Here is a 17,727-nt window from a genome sequence, read left to right as displayed (position 1 = left end):
CGTAACTTTAGTTGTTCATGGGTGTGGAAAAGTCCCCACTTCCCCAAGCAATAGTTACATCAATCTGAGTGCTGGTATGGCCAACACTATGTGGGCGGGATAAGCTCTTCTACTGACAAAGCTCCCACCACTTGGGTAGATGGAGTAATACTGATGAGAGGAGAGAGCTCACTCCCATCATAAAGCATTGGCATTAGCAGCACTGCTTCATCAGTACAACTTCACCACTTTGGCAATTCTAGCATAGACTAGCCCATAGGCTGCAGTAACCACCTCCTTAAATTCTGATGGAACAAATAGCTGGTTTTGCACCATTATGTAACTGTATGGCAAGGCCATCAATGTTCCAAATATTTTCTGGGAGATTTTAATACTTTTGTAAAAGGTGTATCAAAGATTCCCTGTTATCAATAACCACACAAACATTTGTCACTTACACCAACACTGATGCTTTAAAGAGGTGGTCATAGATCACCCTCCTCCCTTTAAATTACTTAATGTTTGGACATGAATGTAACCATATGAAATTTCATATAGGTAAACTGCAAACTGTATTGGTTCACTAGGGTATCTAGCTAAAATTAAAACAAATTTTAATCCAAACTTCCCAAAAACATGACCAATGAGAATGTAATAGGTTTTTCCTTTGGGAAAAACTAGTAGGGCTGCAGTTTCTTTAAAGCAGATACTGTTCTGGCATATTCTGTTAGGGTCAAAAAGATGATAGTATTTAAAAGCCACAGGGGAATAAAAAGATTAAATCCACTCATATTATAGGTCTCCTAGATAGCCAACACAACTTTCTCTGGATAACAGAGGGTAACACTCCCTGGACAGCCTAAATCCTTATCGCCTAGCCACCTTTTTATAAGTTAGAGGGTAAATCTGCAGCCTAGAAAGGTCACTAGCTACTACTCAAGATTTCAAAATGACACTGTGATGGTCACTGGTTAAGCTTTAGTTCATTGCAATAGCAGAGAAAGGTGAACAACATAGTTACTGGTTTCCTTTTTACAGAAACAGTCTACAGAAGTTTTCCCAGAATGCACTGTAGTTTTACAACACTAATCTTACTGGAATGTTTTATAGTGAGTTTAACAACTGGAAATATCACTGAGCCTTCTGCTTCAGAGAAGACCAAAAGAAATGCAGGAACAGCATTTTAATCACATCATTTGACACAATGAAATGTTGAAAACTGTAGAAATTAGGTTAATAAAGGAAGCACTTTTCAGATAACACCCTCTTGAGATATATATCTCCAGCACAATGCCATTACAGAGCTTTACAGAAGCCCTTTTGGTTTCAAAGGTTGGAAAACAGAAAAGCTTGCTTTTCTTTTTCAGTCCTTGGGGATCTTTTCCATTTATATATATTATATATATAAACACCCATATGTAGCAGGGTTCCTGTTTGTGTATGTTACAATATTGTAGTATCAAGGAGAATCCAGATAGCAACACTGTTCAACATGAGGTTTGAGGTAATTGGTTCTTGAAATACCTGGATCACAGACTGCATCCAGAAACTACAGCTGGGCAATGAAAAGTGTCCCTCCCCTCCTCCCCCCCCAAAAAAAAACAAGTAAAAAATTACAGCAGTTGCTTTTACGTGTTAAAAACAAAGGCACAACAGAATAGTATTACATTTCAAACTGAAATGGACATAACAGACGTAGGATCTTTCTGTGGAATTGTCCCAACAGAGAGGATAACTACTTACTTCATGGATTATTACTTTAGTTATGGAAGCAAAATTTTAACCTATATTTAATGTGTTAGGGAACAAGAAGGTCCATGTATTATTGACCAGGCACTGTTAAAAAGTGCTCTAGGAACACATTAATCTACTTTGACTCAAATCAATTCAGCAGGGCCAAGATATTACTCAGTACATGTCTACACTGTTGCTGCTTTGCCACTTGTGTGCCTTAGTGTAGCTGCAGCCTATACTGAGGGAAGAGGGGTTTCCATCACGTACTTCATCCATCTCACTAAAGGATGCTATTTAAAGAATTCTTCTGTCAATGTAGCTGCGTCTACACCAGGGATTAGATCAACCTAACCAGTGCTCAGAGAACAAATTTTTTCCCAGCTCCAAGCAACATATTTTGGATAATTTAAGTGCAAACCAGGCCTCAGAAGGAGCACTAATACAGAACTGGACCTGCAATTACAAATGACAGGAACTACTCAAAGTCTTCCTAGTCTAGAATAAAAGGGACACTGTCAGAGTGACTAGACCATATAAAATTATTATAATTTCAGTGAAAACAGGTAGTTTGGAATTAAGATGCTTACTGCAATGTGGACTTTGTGGCATCAGAGTAGAACATGAGACCTAGAAAGCAAAACTGTCCAGTCTGGTTTTCTATTTAATTTAGCTTGGACAGTATAAAGTGAACAGTCAATATTAAGTGGTGACAAGTACATTTTAGGAAGTTTTGTTTTTTAATTCGATGACGTCTTTGATTAGTAACACAGATTAGGAAACTTTCTAAATAGGAATTTTAACCTGGCAGTGTCCCACTAGTACTTTTTTTAAAAGAACACAAGGACAAGTATCCCTTATATTGACAGTGAAAGTTGATTTCTGAAAAACAGAGCACTTGTCTCAATTTTCTGGAAAATCCTGACCCAGTTTATATCTATATTTTTGGGGAAGAAAAGGGATTTCTATGAATTTGTTTTATTGGGTTTCCACTGGCAACAGTTCCTTAGAGATCATATCATCAATGCATCAAAAGCAGCTCCTATAAGTGGATGTGTGTCAATGAGTAAAATCAGCCTTAGGATTTGTTCTTTGAAAATTCTTTAGACTCTGACTTTAAAATCCCCTGAAGCATCACAGCACATGCACACCACCACACTAATCACATATAGATCTTTGCATGGATATGTGAAAATAGCCTTCATGGTTAAGCCTAAAATGGCTTGTTTGCAGAAGGGATGAAACATGCAAGATTACCAACTGAAAAACATACAGGGCAGTCCCCAAAACATGTCGTAGTACTTCCAAATCTGCTTGTTAAATTGGTTTCACATTAAATTATTTCATCCTCTATATTTTGATATAGTGCAGAGTTAGATTAAAAATTACATACATTTTATATAGATATATATTTTCCTGTGACTACACAATTTTTCCCTTTTCCCTGAAGAAACATATTAGACTTTACAAAAATAATTTGTGGTACAAAAGAATCATCACACAATGTAGAATTTTTGCTTATATACGTAACTAAAATATATTTTTCAAAAGTAAAAAAGTCAAAATGTTCTTATTTTCCTCTTATTATATAGTCTACTTTTTATTTACAATGTTACCAAACAATAGTCTGTATGCAAAAGCGATATAGTGGGGGAAGGGAGTGGGGAAGTGGGGAGGTGCTTCCAACTTCTCAACCAGAGTACTACTTGGACAGGACTGCAACGACTTCATGTTTGCAATGTTATCAAGCAGTAACTTCTTCTGCAACTTGACTTTCTTGCTTTCATAACAAGAAATTAGTTCTCTCTCCCAGAAAAATTGGGGCATGCTGTCTAGAAGGCAGTGCTACTGGAATTAAGTATATGTTTTTCAGTTTACATGCAGTCAGAGGAGAAATCATTACTCCTGGTAAGAAGGGCCCAGATCTTACAATGACTGCACATGAAGATTCCTACCAGGAATTCTGCATCCAATGAACTTACATAAGAACATAAGATTTTTATAACTTCCGTGATTAGGCCCAATGCTACTCCTACTGAATGAAGTCAGTGACTTCAATGGATCAGGATTGAGACCTTAGTACCAGGTGAAATGTAACATGCTATTCTGAGAAATGGGAGGGGACATTTGCTGCATCTTGCCCCTGAAATGTATAGGGAGATCAAACATGGACACTTGGCATTTCCACAGGTGTAATTCTTGTCAAATACTTTTTGGAGGGTAGGGAGGGCAGATTTTAATCTTAAAAGTATGAGAGAAGTCTACGACATAGCATCTTATGACTTAATAAAAATGACTATGAAGACACAAAGCTCCAAATCTGTACAGCTTTATAATTTCTCTCTAACTTTGGTCTCTATCCTCTGCTTATCTCAACATCGCAACTTGGGGGTTGGAGAAAATTGTAATTTTTTTACTCTTTGCACGTGTTGATAAACCTAAGGAAATTAAAGCATCTTAGATTAACATTGATTCCAAGGAGCTTAAAATGTGGAGAGATGCTTTTGAGTATTAAAAATTGTTATTGACAGATCTAACAACATATAGTAAGGGTCACCTCCTACACGCTGTTAAAATACTCTCAGGCTTTGTCTACACTGAGCTTTTGCAGCAGAAAATATGCTAATGAGGGACTTATTAGCATAAGTCATGATCTCATTAACATGTTTTCTGCTGTTTCTTTTTGCACACGGGGTTTTTGAGCAAAAAGAAGCAGTGTAGCCGCCTCCGTTCTCCGGAGAGGTATAAGGATCTTGCACAAAAACTCGCAGTGTAGATGTAGCCTCATTGACTTCAGTTGGGAGTTTCCTGACTAGAGAGCAGGATTGGGTGGCAAATTACTACTGATTTAATATAGGAAGTTTGTTCAGTACTTCTGTAGTGAGAACTGGGCTGAAAGTTTGTGTGATAACAGGTTTATATGTTTAATACACTATCCACAAGCATAATAACTGCAGGAGGAATTGAGAGGAACTCTTTCACTCAGGACGGGTTTAATTTAAAAACATCTTTTACGTGAAAAAGTCTTTAATTTCATTCCTGCTTAGCCAACAATCTGTGGTATCAGTAACATGATAAAAAAACTCTCAGTTTTATATCATAATTAGTTAGACAAACTATGAAATTTTACAAATTGATGGATTCACTGAATTTTAAGCCTTTCTATAAGAACACAACAGCTGAGAATAGTTTGTGTGTGTCTTAACATTCTTATTCTTATCTAGAGGGTGATGCTTCAAGCTCACTTTTAGTAGTACCCTTATACCTCACTGACCACAATATGAAGACAGGTCTGAGACCACTGTGAATGAAATTTACAAAATCTTTATCAGATTTCTGAATTGGTGCTTAGTTGTACTATAACTGTAGCACAAAAATATTCATAGTCTTTGTCTTTTTTTAGTATAATAGGAAATTTAATCCCTGGCTCCTGCTAGGGAGTTAAAACGATTTAAAAACCACTTTCTATAATATGCTATTCTGACACTCATCTAAGATACTTGTAAGAGATGGCAACAAGTCAGCTGTGTTGACAGCAATAAACTGAATAGATTACTTCTTTGGTAGGCTGCTAGAGATTACTTAGTGATCAGAGCAAAAATCTGCACTCAGCATGAATAAATTAAATGCTGCTTATCAAGGACTAATTCATAGCCTTCCTTATAAAGTGCACATATATTTAAACATTCATGCAATGCACTAATTTCCAGCCTGCGTACAATGATATTATCATTATTATCCAGGATAGATCTGCTAACTACAGCTCCTGTAGAATTTCCCAGAATAAAATGTGAACTCATACTTTAGTCAGCCAGTTAACTAAATGAGTCAATGTGACAAATTCACAACCTGAGTTAAGATAAATGCTGATGAAATCCTGGCTCTCCTGATGCCAAAGGGAACTTTGCCATTGACAATTTTAAACATCTTGGATGGCAATTAACATTAAACTATGCCTAGCAAATTGAATAATGATGCCCAACAATAAAATTCTACGGAATATATTTTAAATAGGCATGTCTGAAGTTTGCAGATGCAGTAATCACTAACACTTCAAAAATGAGAATATATGGTCAGTCATATTCAACGTGGTCTGGAGGGGAAATCATTGCAATTGCTTCTGACTCTTACACCTGTGGAAATACCTTATTGCTATCTTAGGAAATGTCTTTCAATACTGAACACAATTCCAATGGATATTGTAAAATGACAGTTGAAATGCTGGATTAGCAGTGATGAAACTACTCGTTTGGTATCTAGAAACCTGCACAGTCGATGAGATCATCTACATGAAAAGTATGCACAAGTTTAAGTTAAACTGGTATGTTTTTTAAACTGGGGCAAATCTTTATGTAGACAAGACCTCAAGACTTCCTTCTCTGGCATACTAATCTGCATGCACGCGCACGCGCGCACACACACACAGGAATTCCCTTTTACCATTTGCTAAGTTATGTTCACAAAATGATCTATTAGGAACTGTAAAGCCAGGGAAAATGCTGATCTCACAATCAGTTGTTTGGTCAAAGTTGGTATGTCCATACAGTTCTCCACAGTAAAATAAGGTACACATGTTAAGAGTTTTTGATTATTCTTCTTCAAAAGAGACTTTTGAGGAGAATGTCTAATAAGCTATTGAAAATCATATGGCACTTTCAATAAATACTTTAAAGCTTCTTAAATAAATCAGTTTTTTTAAAGCAACTGCTGTAACAAGCTTGTTTTATCAATTACACAATTCTGTAGGAAAAAATCCAGAAACAGCACAAAGATCATAGTAGTTAAAAGACAGTACAGCTTTTACTTTTCATAACAATCTGGACTGGCTCCCATTTCAAGAATAAGCCAAAAAAACCTAAGGTTTATTCAATCTTAATTCTTATCTAGAATTCTACCCCCCAAAGCTTATATCGCTCCTTTTCAAAACACTAAAATCACATGTATATAAATTTCAGTGCAGAAATGTATTCACAGAGCAAAAGAAAGCCCCCAGTCCTGGAAACACTTATGCACATGCTTAACTTTAAGTATGTGAATATTGTCACTGACCTTAACAGAACTACTTGCATGGTTAACTTTAAGCACTACAGTGTTCGTAGCATTGGGGCCAAAGATGTTAACTATCAATGGGCCAGAATTTTATTATTTTGCTTGTGTGTTTGTCCAAGTTTTCTGAACAGGATCACATTAAAAATCAGAAACTTCCACATACACAAATACACTTACATGTGTGCACATATTAATATGTGAATATACATTCAGTAACTTGAAAGAAGTATTTAAGATTTTATTTAGACAGACAAGTGAAGGCAACTACCTTATTGTCTCTACAATATCAAGGACTCTGTCCATTTGGGGACTCTAGGTTTTTAAAGCCATGCTTCTGAGAAAAATATTTGCAATCTATTTTTTGAGTTGGTAATTTTGTTTGCTTAATATTTTTACACCTAGACTAAGGTTCCCCTGTTGACATTTTGTCAGTGACAAAAAAAATTCCTAATTTATTTATATAATATATACTTTTACATCATAAAAGGTCATTTGTTTAGGGGTATGTTTTGGTATAAAAGCAAATAAAAGTTTAAAATTTCTGGCAATCAAATGAGGAAAGATAACTTTCAGGCTAGCAAAATATTGATTCTTGTACTAATATTATATTCTGAGAAAAACATAATAAAAAGATGTACTGTCCTTTCACTGAAATAGATCAAATACAAAATGGAAACAGCCTTCACAAACAAGAGTGAATAATGCCCAGATACCTTATATAGGCAGTTATTCTACAACTGTATACAGTTATTTACAATGATGCTTTATAAAACAAAAACAAAAAAATGGTAGCACTTCCTAAAAGATTTTGGAACTTTTTTTCTTCTTTTTTTTTTCTTTTTTTAAAACTCCCTTGTCATAAAAGCCAACTTACATTAAAATAGACTTACTACAAGACAACACAACTAACAAAATATATAATAAAACTCATACAAGTAGAAAATTCTGAGGTATTTCTGGTTTGAGGTGGTCTGTGGTCATGAAGATTTTAATTTTTTTTTCAGTTTAAACCTCGGAAGCCATGTAACGTGTTTTGTGTGTGTGTTTTGTTTTTTTAAACATTGCATGTTTTGCAAATTAAAAAAATATTTAAATGTTGAATCAGCAGCATTAGGAACATTCACTGACTAGAGCAAGTGTATGGCATACTAGAGTAATGGTATTTTAGAATATGCACCACTTTAAGACAAAAGAGTTTAACCACAGATAAGGAGAAAGCTAAGTCAAACTGGTTTAACAAATTCTATGATTAACTTTAATGCTGCTCTATTACCTCCCTATATTCTGCAAATGTACAATTCAAATGTTTCTTGGGTGCAACTGTCTGCCATTGGTCCAGGTAATTTTTTCCTCTCCAGTTAATAAAGGCCTTTTAGAGTGCCAGAATCAGACTTTTCTTCTTTTAAAAGATCTACACTGATAACTTGGGCTAAGCAGTTATCCAGCCCAGAGGACTTATTCCCTGAACTGCTAGGCTACGTCTAGACTGGCCCCTTCTCCGGAAGAGGCATGCAAAGCAGGCAAGTCAGAATAGGGAAATCCGCGGGGGATTTAAATATCCCCCGCGGGATTTAAATAAACATGGCTGCCGCTTTTTTCCCGGCTTGGGGAAAAGCCGGAAAAGAGCGTCTAGACTGGCGCGATCCTCCGGAATAAAGCCTTTTTCCGGAGGATCTCTTATTCCTACTTCCAAGTACTTCATACTTGCAAGTAGGAATAAGAGATCCTCCGGAAAAAGGCTTTATTCCGGAGGATCGCGCCAGTCTAGACGCTCTTTTCCGGCTTTTCCCCAAGCCGGGAAAAAAGCGGCGGCCATGTTTATTTAAATCCCGCAGGGGATATTTAAATCCCCCGCGGATTTCCCTATTCTGACTTGCCTGCTTTGCATGCCTCTTCTGGAGAAGGGGCCAGTCTAGACGTAGCCCTACTGTATTTGAAAGCAAGATATAAATGCTTTCAAATCTTCCAATACTTTACAGAGTGCTTCAGAGCATATGCTATTACTTCTCTCAATTACACAGCTTAAAAGCATTTTTTTCCAATTCTTAACTGGAGAATTAAACGTATATACACACACACACACACACACACACACACACACACACACACACACACGCACCCCCTATGGTTTGGTTTTGTTCTGTTCTTTTAACACTTAAGCCTGAGATATTGGGGGAAGTAAGAACTGGTACCTTGCTTATCCCATTGGCTCTTTGACTGAACTTTCTCCATATGCTGTGGTGATTAATACTCTGCCTCAAAAAAGTTCTTCCCCTCATTAACTGGTTACCTGAGAAGTAGCTCCATAGCAAATGATGTTTCTCCAAATGCTGCGAAGTCCAACGTCACTCTCCCCCCATTCCCTATACTAACCACCCTCCTTCAATTTTACCACCAAAGAGTTAACATTCTCTTCCCAGTTTCTTGTGTTTTTTTTCCCATTACAATGACACCCGTTAGATCCGTAAAAGACACATCTGCTGTTTGTTTCGTTTTGAAGCTTACTGTCTAAAAAAGAAAACAGGGGAAAATAATCCTTTTGAGGAAGGTGTAATCTTATGTAACAGTCTTAAGTTTCCTCCAAAGTTTGCAGCATTGCGTTTTCTAAGATGGTTGGTGGTTTTCCTTTATGTCAGAGATGCTCTGTGTTGAAGACAGACCAATAAAGAGAAACCCAGAAAACTGAATAAAAAACAACTGAAGTGAGTTTGTTGAGGTTCTGAGGTACCTGCACCTTTTCTGCATTCATTAGTCGGCACCTGAATGCTTGCTGAGATGTCTTTTTTTTTTTTTTTTTAATACAGTAGAGCAATGTGCTGGTAAAATTGATCCAATCAAAAAAAAAAACAAAACAAAACAACAACAACAATAATAATAATAATAATAAAAGTCAAGATAAAATAGCAGCTGCATTCATGTGTTTGTTGGGTTTTTAAACTTTTTTTTAAATCCACTGAGTCTGGAAAGACAAAAATGAATCAGGACTTAGATACTAGACTCTTTGGGTGGCAAGTCCACGTTGGTGACAGATGTCACGATGGAAACGAGGCAGTCCGAGGTAGTGCCGTTTACCGATTTGCGGATCTGAGAAATGCGCTCCTCGACACAGCCTGCTGAAAGCCGAGCCTCTGCATCGTGATCCCAGCATTCTTCAATTGTAACACAGAGCTGTGCCAAACCCTGTGGAAACAGGAGGAAACACACACTTAGCATGTGGATTCTCATGGAAATCTTGTTTTTAGAAGTGAGAACGAGGCATGTGGAGCAACACACAGAGCCTGGCAGTGGACATAGGAGAATCTGAGTACAGGCAGTCCCCGGGTTACATGGATCCGACTTACATCGGATCCCTACTTACAAACGGGGTGAGGCAACCCCGCACTAGCTGCTTTCCCCCAGCAGACCAGGGAGACGCGAAGCTAGCGCCCCCCCACCCCCCAGCAGACCAGGGAGATGCGGAGCGGCTTTTCTCAGCAGACACCTCAGCTTGAGAATAAAGGACTGAGGGAAGTGAGGTGTGGGAGAATAAAACTGAGCTCTGGAGAAATGTTTGGCTAGAGTTTCCCCTACAATATGTACCAGTTCCGACTTACATACAAATTCAACTTAAGAACAAACCTACAGTCCCTATCTTGTACTTAACCTGGGGACTGCCTGTATATTTCCTCAATAGAAGATCCTATGGACTTGTCTACTAGAACAGTTAGTTTGTGGCAAGACATAGTGTAAATGTACCCATCACTAGCCTGCTGTGGACACTGCTGCTACATGCTGCAAGTTTCCTAGTGTGCTTTGATCTATCCTGCTTTGAAATGGGAGCTGATCACAGCATACTAGAAAACTCCTCATGCACAGCAGCAGGGTCCATGCAGACACTCTGTACAAAGCAGGCTAGTATGAGTTACATTTACTCCAAGACCTTCTATAGTATCTAGCTCACATTCTACAGTGAGTATTGCCAACCTCACATTCTCAAAAGCCTGAGATAATCTCACGACATTTTGAGGCCTACTTTAAACAGTGTGTGTTTTTTTTTTTTAAGAATACACTTAAGTTCTTTGATTTATGGGCCTTCAGGATGCATTCAAATCAAGCTTTTACCCACAAACATGAAGGCTATAAACTTTTTTTTTTTTAAACGGAGAAGAGATTCTCAACTAATCTTTAGATTCTGGGAGCAGGAAGTTTAAGGAATAAAACCCCAAATATTGCAAGATTTACGAGTCAATAACATTGTTACAAGTACCATAAAATTCTTCTTCCTAAAGAAATACTGCTTCATTAGCTTACTCATCCTGTAAAATTGCTGGATTAAAGATAGCACCTTCCATACAGCTGAATGCAGGTTATTAATACTCTGAATTGTATCCAATTTTGAATAATCAGGTTTCATCCACATATTATGTCCCTGATTTTGGGGAAACATACAGAATTTAAATTGTCTGAAATAATGGTAACTGTATGGCTGAAGATAGGGGTATTTAGCCGCTTAGTACATGGGGCTTGAGCTTGAAGTCATCATGTTTTAGTCAGCAGAGGTAAGGCATCTAACATTTAAGTGGCCCGTATGCAATGACCTGGAGAGCTCAGTTCAAAGAGTGGAAAGACTCCCAAAGCACAAAAGCCAGTTGTGGCAATTGGCATTTCTTCAGAGAGAAAGAGGACTGAATTGACCTGGAGTCTGCTGTGCTCTCCTGAACAGGGCTGAGACACGTTGGCTAGTGAAATGAGGGGAAATCTTGCTCTGACACTGCAAATGCTTGGGCCTCTTCTATGGATAAACAGAATGCTTCATTTTCTGATGTCAATCTAGACCATTTCACAAGCACTAAGCCTCAAAACAAAACAAAAAAAAATCTAATAGCCTGACTGGGAATCCTTGTCATGGCATTAATGCACAAAATGTTATAAAATATTCCATTTCTGGCTATGCCGGTGAAGGGTGAAACTGCTTAAAAATCAGATCAGTTGATTAAAACCACAGTAAAAATAGGACAAACTATCCAACAGAATGGGCACTGCGTAAGTGTTGATTCCCAATGTTTCCACTGGCCTCCTGCCTGACCCAGGGCATATCACTCAGTTTCCTCAGCAATGGGGATATGTTACTGACCTCCTATCAAAAGTTCTTTGAGCTCTGCTAATGAAAAATGGTATATAGGAGCTGCATACTCTTATTTTTAGCTATGGATTTTTCTTCTGAAGCAATTTTCCACACCATATCAATGAAGGGGAAGGGAAGCAGTAGTCAGGGAGAGAGAAAAGGACAGGGCCGGTTTTCAGACATGCTCAGTGCTTGTAGTTGTGAGTGCTCAGCTCCATGAGGCCCAGGAGACTAAATAAATAAGTTCATATGTAGTTTAGTTTATGCCTCAAGACAGTTCCATTCTGCCAAACCGTTACAAGATAATTTCCCTGATGTAACTGGCTTGAAGTTAACATCTAATGCTCAACCGTGTTGCTAATTCTAGCAATCAGAGGAAACATTTTAAGCTGTTAATGAGATGGGACATACAGGGTGTTTCAGCCAGTGATCCTTGAAAGCAGGTCGCATCTTTTTGTGCACCACCACTTCCTGCAGGTCCTCCAGGGATGGATGCTGACCTATCTCCTCTTCAAAAGGCAGCATATACTCATCCACTGGACCTGAAGTACAAGGAGAAAGCTATGTTAATACAGAGAAGGACTCCATTAGGTAGATGGATTTCTTTACTTAGGCTGAACTGCAATTCGATAGCAAAAAAACAAAGCAAAGCATGGCACACTACATGTTTCATGTCATTTTATACCAACCTGATTTACATTCCCCCTTCAAAAAAAACCCAGTATGCCATCACTGCTATTTATCGATTCATGCATTTGCTACTGATGTTTGCTTGAACCCCAAATCTTCCACAATTCTCCAATTTATGCCATTTTCCTAGTGGAAAATTAGTGGGGTATTTTGTAAAAAAACTAAGCAAGTTAACTCCAAATCTCAGTTGGTTTGATGCATTACTCCAATGTTACATACAATGTTCTGGCAATAAATATCAATCTGGCAGACATGACTTGCAGGGTCAAACACCAATAAAATATTTCTCACTTGTTCTTTCATGATCTAGTCTGATCATAGACTTATGGAAATAACAGCCATTTGTTTTTAGTTACTACACTATATTGGTGATCCTGAGAATCGACACTTTCCTTAAAGAAGCCAGATCTGATTAAGTGACAGACGGTCTACTACAGGTGTGGCCAACCAGTTAGAAACTAAGAGCCAAAATAGCTGTAGATAGTAGTGCAAAGGCACCTCCAGCCTCGCTCTAACCCAATTCACACACCCCTCTCCCAGAGCCAGGCATTCACAGGCCCCCTGCTCTAACCCAATTCCCCTCCCCTCCCCCAGAGCCACGCACCCCCAGCTTCCACTCTCCCCCCCGCTCTAACCCAATGCACCCACCCTTCCCCCAGCCAGGCACTCACAGCCCCCCTGCTCTAACCCAATCTCCCTCCCCTCCCCCAAAGCTAGGCAGCCCCAGATTCTTTTAACAACACCCTGGGTCTCACCGGAGCTGCCACAGCCACATGCTTTTTCCTCCAGGCAATGGGGCATGTGTGCAGAGTGGCTGTGAACTGTCCAGGCGTGCAGCTCCGAAAGACAATCAAACGTTCCCTTGAAGGCAGGTGCCGCCGCCCCCTCCCCGAATCCTGGACATTTTTTGTGTTTTAAAAAAGCCAGCCGGACTGCAATTTAACATGCGAAAATGAGGACATGTCATGGAAAAACCGGGCTGAGGGTAACCCTACAGAGCCTCATTTCTATGAGCAAAGAGCCACGGGTTGGCCACACCTGGTCTACAAGGCATTATCAATGTAAGTAAATCTAGCACAGTTGTGCTATTAACAGTAATATCCATAGAACAACGTACAGTTCAGGAACTTAGGGTGTGTCCACAGTAGCTCGTTAATTCGAGCTAGGTAGGCAAATGAGATGACCGCAGTTGCAAATGAAGCCCGGGATTTAAATATCCTGGGCTTTATTTGCATGTTCCCGTCCTGTCACCATTTTGGAATTTCACTAGCCCGAACTCACTGCCGCACGGCTACACACGGCAGTGACACGTTAATTCAAACTAAGTCCTTAGTTTGAATTAACTGTTACTTCTCGTGGAACTCCGGTTTGCAACTCCGGTCGCCTCATTTGCCTACCTAGCTCGAATTCACGAGCTAGGGTAGACATACCCATAGATAGTTCTTGAAATTCTTTGGTGTTTCAGTGGACCTCTAAATAAATGACCCAAGATGGAAAGCAGGAATGCAAACAGCAACTTACACTCTATATAAGTATATGATGGGATTTTTGAGCCACTTTAGGAAATAGGGGCTGAAAAAACTTGATCTTGGTCAGTTCTACTTTGGAAAGTGGTCAACTGTAATAGGACAGCAACTTTAAGAAAACCAATTCAGGGTTAAAGAGCTAATTACACTGTAGAAGAGTACAGAAGCCTTTGTTTTGACCCTTCACTTACAATTAAGTCTCAGTTCACACTGGGAGCTGGACCATGTCAAGCACAAATGCATTCTGAAACAAAGTCATTCATGGGGAAAGGGGCTTGAAAACAGCAAAGAAAATAGTTTTCCAATAGGAATAGAGAGATTTTCTTTTCCAGGGAGGATTTCTGTTTTAATTGTGCTATAAATTATCCCTAGCTAGCAGGTACAGAATGATTTCTGAACCTTTCAGACAAGTACAGATGTGACCTGTCCTGAACTGCAACAGCACATGAAAACTTATCTAAACAGCAGTGTGGTCTACAATTGTGGCAACAAGTTTGGTTTATTAAAACATCATTTGACATTTCATAATTGTTAAGAGTGTATCTAAGCAACAGCCTGCCAACTGAAGTGAAGAATTTTTTTAATGGTACTTCTGCATGGTCTCTCTGGACCAAGTGGTGGCCTCTTTCAAACCTGACACAATTACACATGGGTTCCTGCAAATGGAAGGAAAAAAGAAAATAGCTGGATAATTTATTCTGCTCATGAACAGTAAGCCATCAATACACATTACACCTCTAAAATCCGGGTTTCTTTGGTCTGGCAACATCCGTGGCCTGGCATGACAACAGATGTTCCAGGACCAGAGAGTGCTGGTGGAGGTCCAGGAGCCAGTGTGCAGCTCAGTGGGGCTGCGGGGGGGAGAGGAGCTGGCACGCGGCTCATCTTTGGCTGCGGGAGAGCGCCAGGAGCAGGCGCACAGCTCAACTGGGCTGCCGGGAAAGCCAGGAAGCGGGAAAAGGAGTGTCAGGGGCCAGCAGGAATGGGGCCCTGAAATGACCTCCCCTGATCTGGAAAAATCCTTCACCCAGGACCAATGAGGTCCAGAGGGTGCCAGACCAGGGAGGTCCAACCTGTACTCCAATGTTTCAATATGTGACTATTACTCTGAAAGGTGATTAAAAGTCCATTTAATTTTTCCCAATGATGTGCCAATAAATAAAACAAATCTAAATATTTAGCCATACTCTGTAGGAAGGGAAGGTATTTTTGACATTTCCAAGGACTTTTCAAGGATAGCCACAGTAGAGATAATTGCAGTTAGCCTGGAGACATTATGGATTCATTGTTTATTAGCCTCCAATTATTTCCCAATCCAATATGCTCATTATTATAAGTAATGAGGTTCCTCATACATGCACGTTACTTGCTAGACTTGCAAACTCAACCTGGACTCAGGAGTTGAGCAGGATTCTTTTTGGTGCATGCACTTCCAACAAGAGAAGGTTCTGCAGGCCAATTGTCTTGCAACTGACATTTAGCCTGAAATTACTGCTGCAGTGCAAGTCATAGTGCCATTCAGCTCTGTTTCCCAGCGCTGGATGTGCAGCGAGACTAAACATTCAGCACTGAAGCCAGCAGACATGGCTCTGAATATATGCACAGAGCAGGTCTGTTGAAATGGACAGTGCCATTTACATATGCACAGGAAGTAGAACTGCACTCTGAATTCAAGCCAGCTTCCTTTGAAGTCCAAGGAGGTCTTTCCATTGACTTTAATGGGACCTGCCTCATGCCTTTTTGAAGCTGTGTTTAATAAAAGGCTGATGGGGAGGACCAAATGGAAGATCTGAATCAGACAACCATGTGAGACCCGCATTATATTCCCAGGTCTGTAGCAGACCTACTGTGTGACCTTGGGCAAGTCGCTTTAACTATGTGTCACTATTTCCTTGCACATCTTGTCTAGTTCGACAGTAAGCCCTCTGAAGAAGAGACTAGTCTCTTGCCACATGTATGTAAAGGGGTCTCGATCTGATTTGCATCTCGACACGCTACTGTAATACAAACAAATAGTAATATTTGAAGCCCAGGGGAATCAGATCACGGACTGGATGTCTGTTCCATAAGGCGATTCCATACAAAAAGCGAAGGTCTTGAACAGTTAGTCGTGGAGCTGACAGAAATGAAACGACTGCTTTTGCCTAACCTCAGCAGGGAATCTTCTGCACACAGCAAAACTGTCACTGATTAGCAGATGCACTATTTCCACATGACACTTCTTGCTTACAGACCAGAGGCTGCCTCATTCTTCAAGCACTGTTTCGATGAAGAAACGTTGAGAAAGTCAGGCAATGCCAGGAAAGCAAACTCTTGCAGCTATGACTTTGATTCCTTCTGAACTCAAGTGCTTAGGTTTTTATTCTTACAGTATAAATGGCAGCATCTTCCATTCTGGGTGGTGTAGTACAAGGGAAAGGGCAGATATATTAGCCTTTCAAAACTTGCTTAGGCAACAAGTGAAAATGAACAGCTTTGACAACAAACGAGACCCCCTTTGGAAAGAGACGCTGCATAGGGTAGTGCATTTAATACTTTAAGGTAGGCCCACTGTCAACTAAGGAACTATTTTCTCTCTCCCCTCATTTGCCATTTTTATTAGATTTCCAGTCATTATGCAATAAAATCTGCTCACTGTTAAAAGCATTTTGAACCTTAACTCTTTGATGTCAGAGGAAATGACAGTGTATTGGAAAATCCAGATAAGCATCTTAATCAGAAGAACATATATTGATTTTATGAAGGCAAAACCATTCTCTGGCCCATACACCCCAGCTGAGCTATGACAGCAAAGAGGGGATCTTGACACTTACCATCGGCTGCTGTGCACCTGGAGATTAACTCCCACAGTACTAGTCCCATCGCATACATGTCTATTCTGAGGAAGGCATCTCGCTGGAAGTTGATTGCCCCCTCTAAAACCTCAGGAGCCATGTACCTCCTTGTTCCCACCTACATACACACACAAAGAAAACCCCCCGCAAGTTAAGTTACAAAAGATTGATACTACATATCTAGTAATCTCAGCTGTTCCATCGATCTCAAAGCTACTTCTCTGCTAAGATGGCTGCAAACTGGCTCCAAATGAAATAGGTCCACCCTTTCTGGCATTTCTCCTCATTAAAACCATTTCAAGCTACATGAAACTATTGCACAAAGGCTCCAGGTGTGTAAATATGTACATGTTGACCATTCAGGGGACACTAAGGGTTTGCATTAAATGCCATGAGGTAAGAGAACTATAAAATTCTGTCATTCGTCTACCCCATTACCTCTAGCTATTGCAGCATACACTGTATGTAAAACCATGTTAATCTTTCGAGACAATCCAAACACCCTAAGTTCAAGAGTTTCTCAGTTTTTGGATCATAGTTGATAGCTTAAATACCCCCCTTTATACATTTAAAGAGGAAGATTGAGCTGAAAGTTTTAGTGAATCAAGGTTTGACAGCCATAGATAGAAGTCTCATTTATTCAGAGAACAGGTATAATGTAGACACTGGAAGTTTCACCCTACTGTCCTGCCAATGTGCCTCAGCCATATTCTAGAGACCACCTCTAATCAGCCATATTCTAGAGACCACCTTTAATCTCCATTATACATCACTGTTAAAAATCTCCTTACTTTTACTCCAAAGAGATCTTTAT

The 17,727-nt window shown here is 39.5% G+C and overlaps 1 protein-coding gene across 2 annotated transcripts in view; it reads right to left on the bottom strand.

Annotated features, from left to right (window-relative positions):
- Positions 1–9,145: 9,145 nt before the first annotated feature.
- ACVR2B (activin A receptor type 2B) overlaps positions 9,146–17,727 on the bottom strand; it is a 161,933-nt gene continuing 153,351 nt past the window's right edge. For both annotated transcript variants that reach the window (XM_006120554.5, XM_089776790.1), the window contains exons 9-11: positions 16,893–17,031; positions 12,275–12,405; positions 9,146–9,939 (exon numbers count right to left, since the gene is read on the bottom strand). In XM_006120554.5, coding sequence (XP_006120616.3) covers positions 9,745–9,939; positions 12,275–12,405; positions 16,893–17,031 — 465 coding nt within the window. In that variant the 3' untranslated portion in view covers positions 9,146–9,744. The remainder of the gene's footprint in view (positions 9,940–12,274; positions 12,406–16,892; positions 17,032–17,727) is intronic.

The sequence above is a fragment of the Pelodiscus sinensis genome, chromosome 2 (assembly GCF_052426305.1).
Source record: "Pelodiscus sinensis isolate ZL-2025 chromosome 2, ASM5242630v1, whole genome shotgun sequence".
Classification (NCBI taxonomy): Eukaryota; Metazoa; Chordata; order Testudines; family Trionychidae; genus Pelodiscus; species Pelodiscus sinensis.
This window is presented reverse-complemented; position numbering and strand designations above follow the sequence as displayed.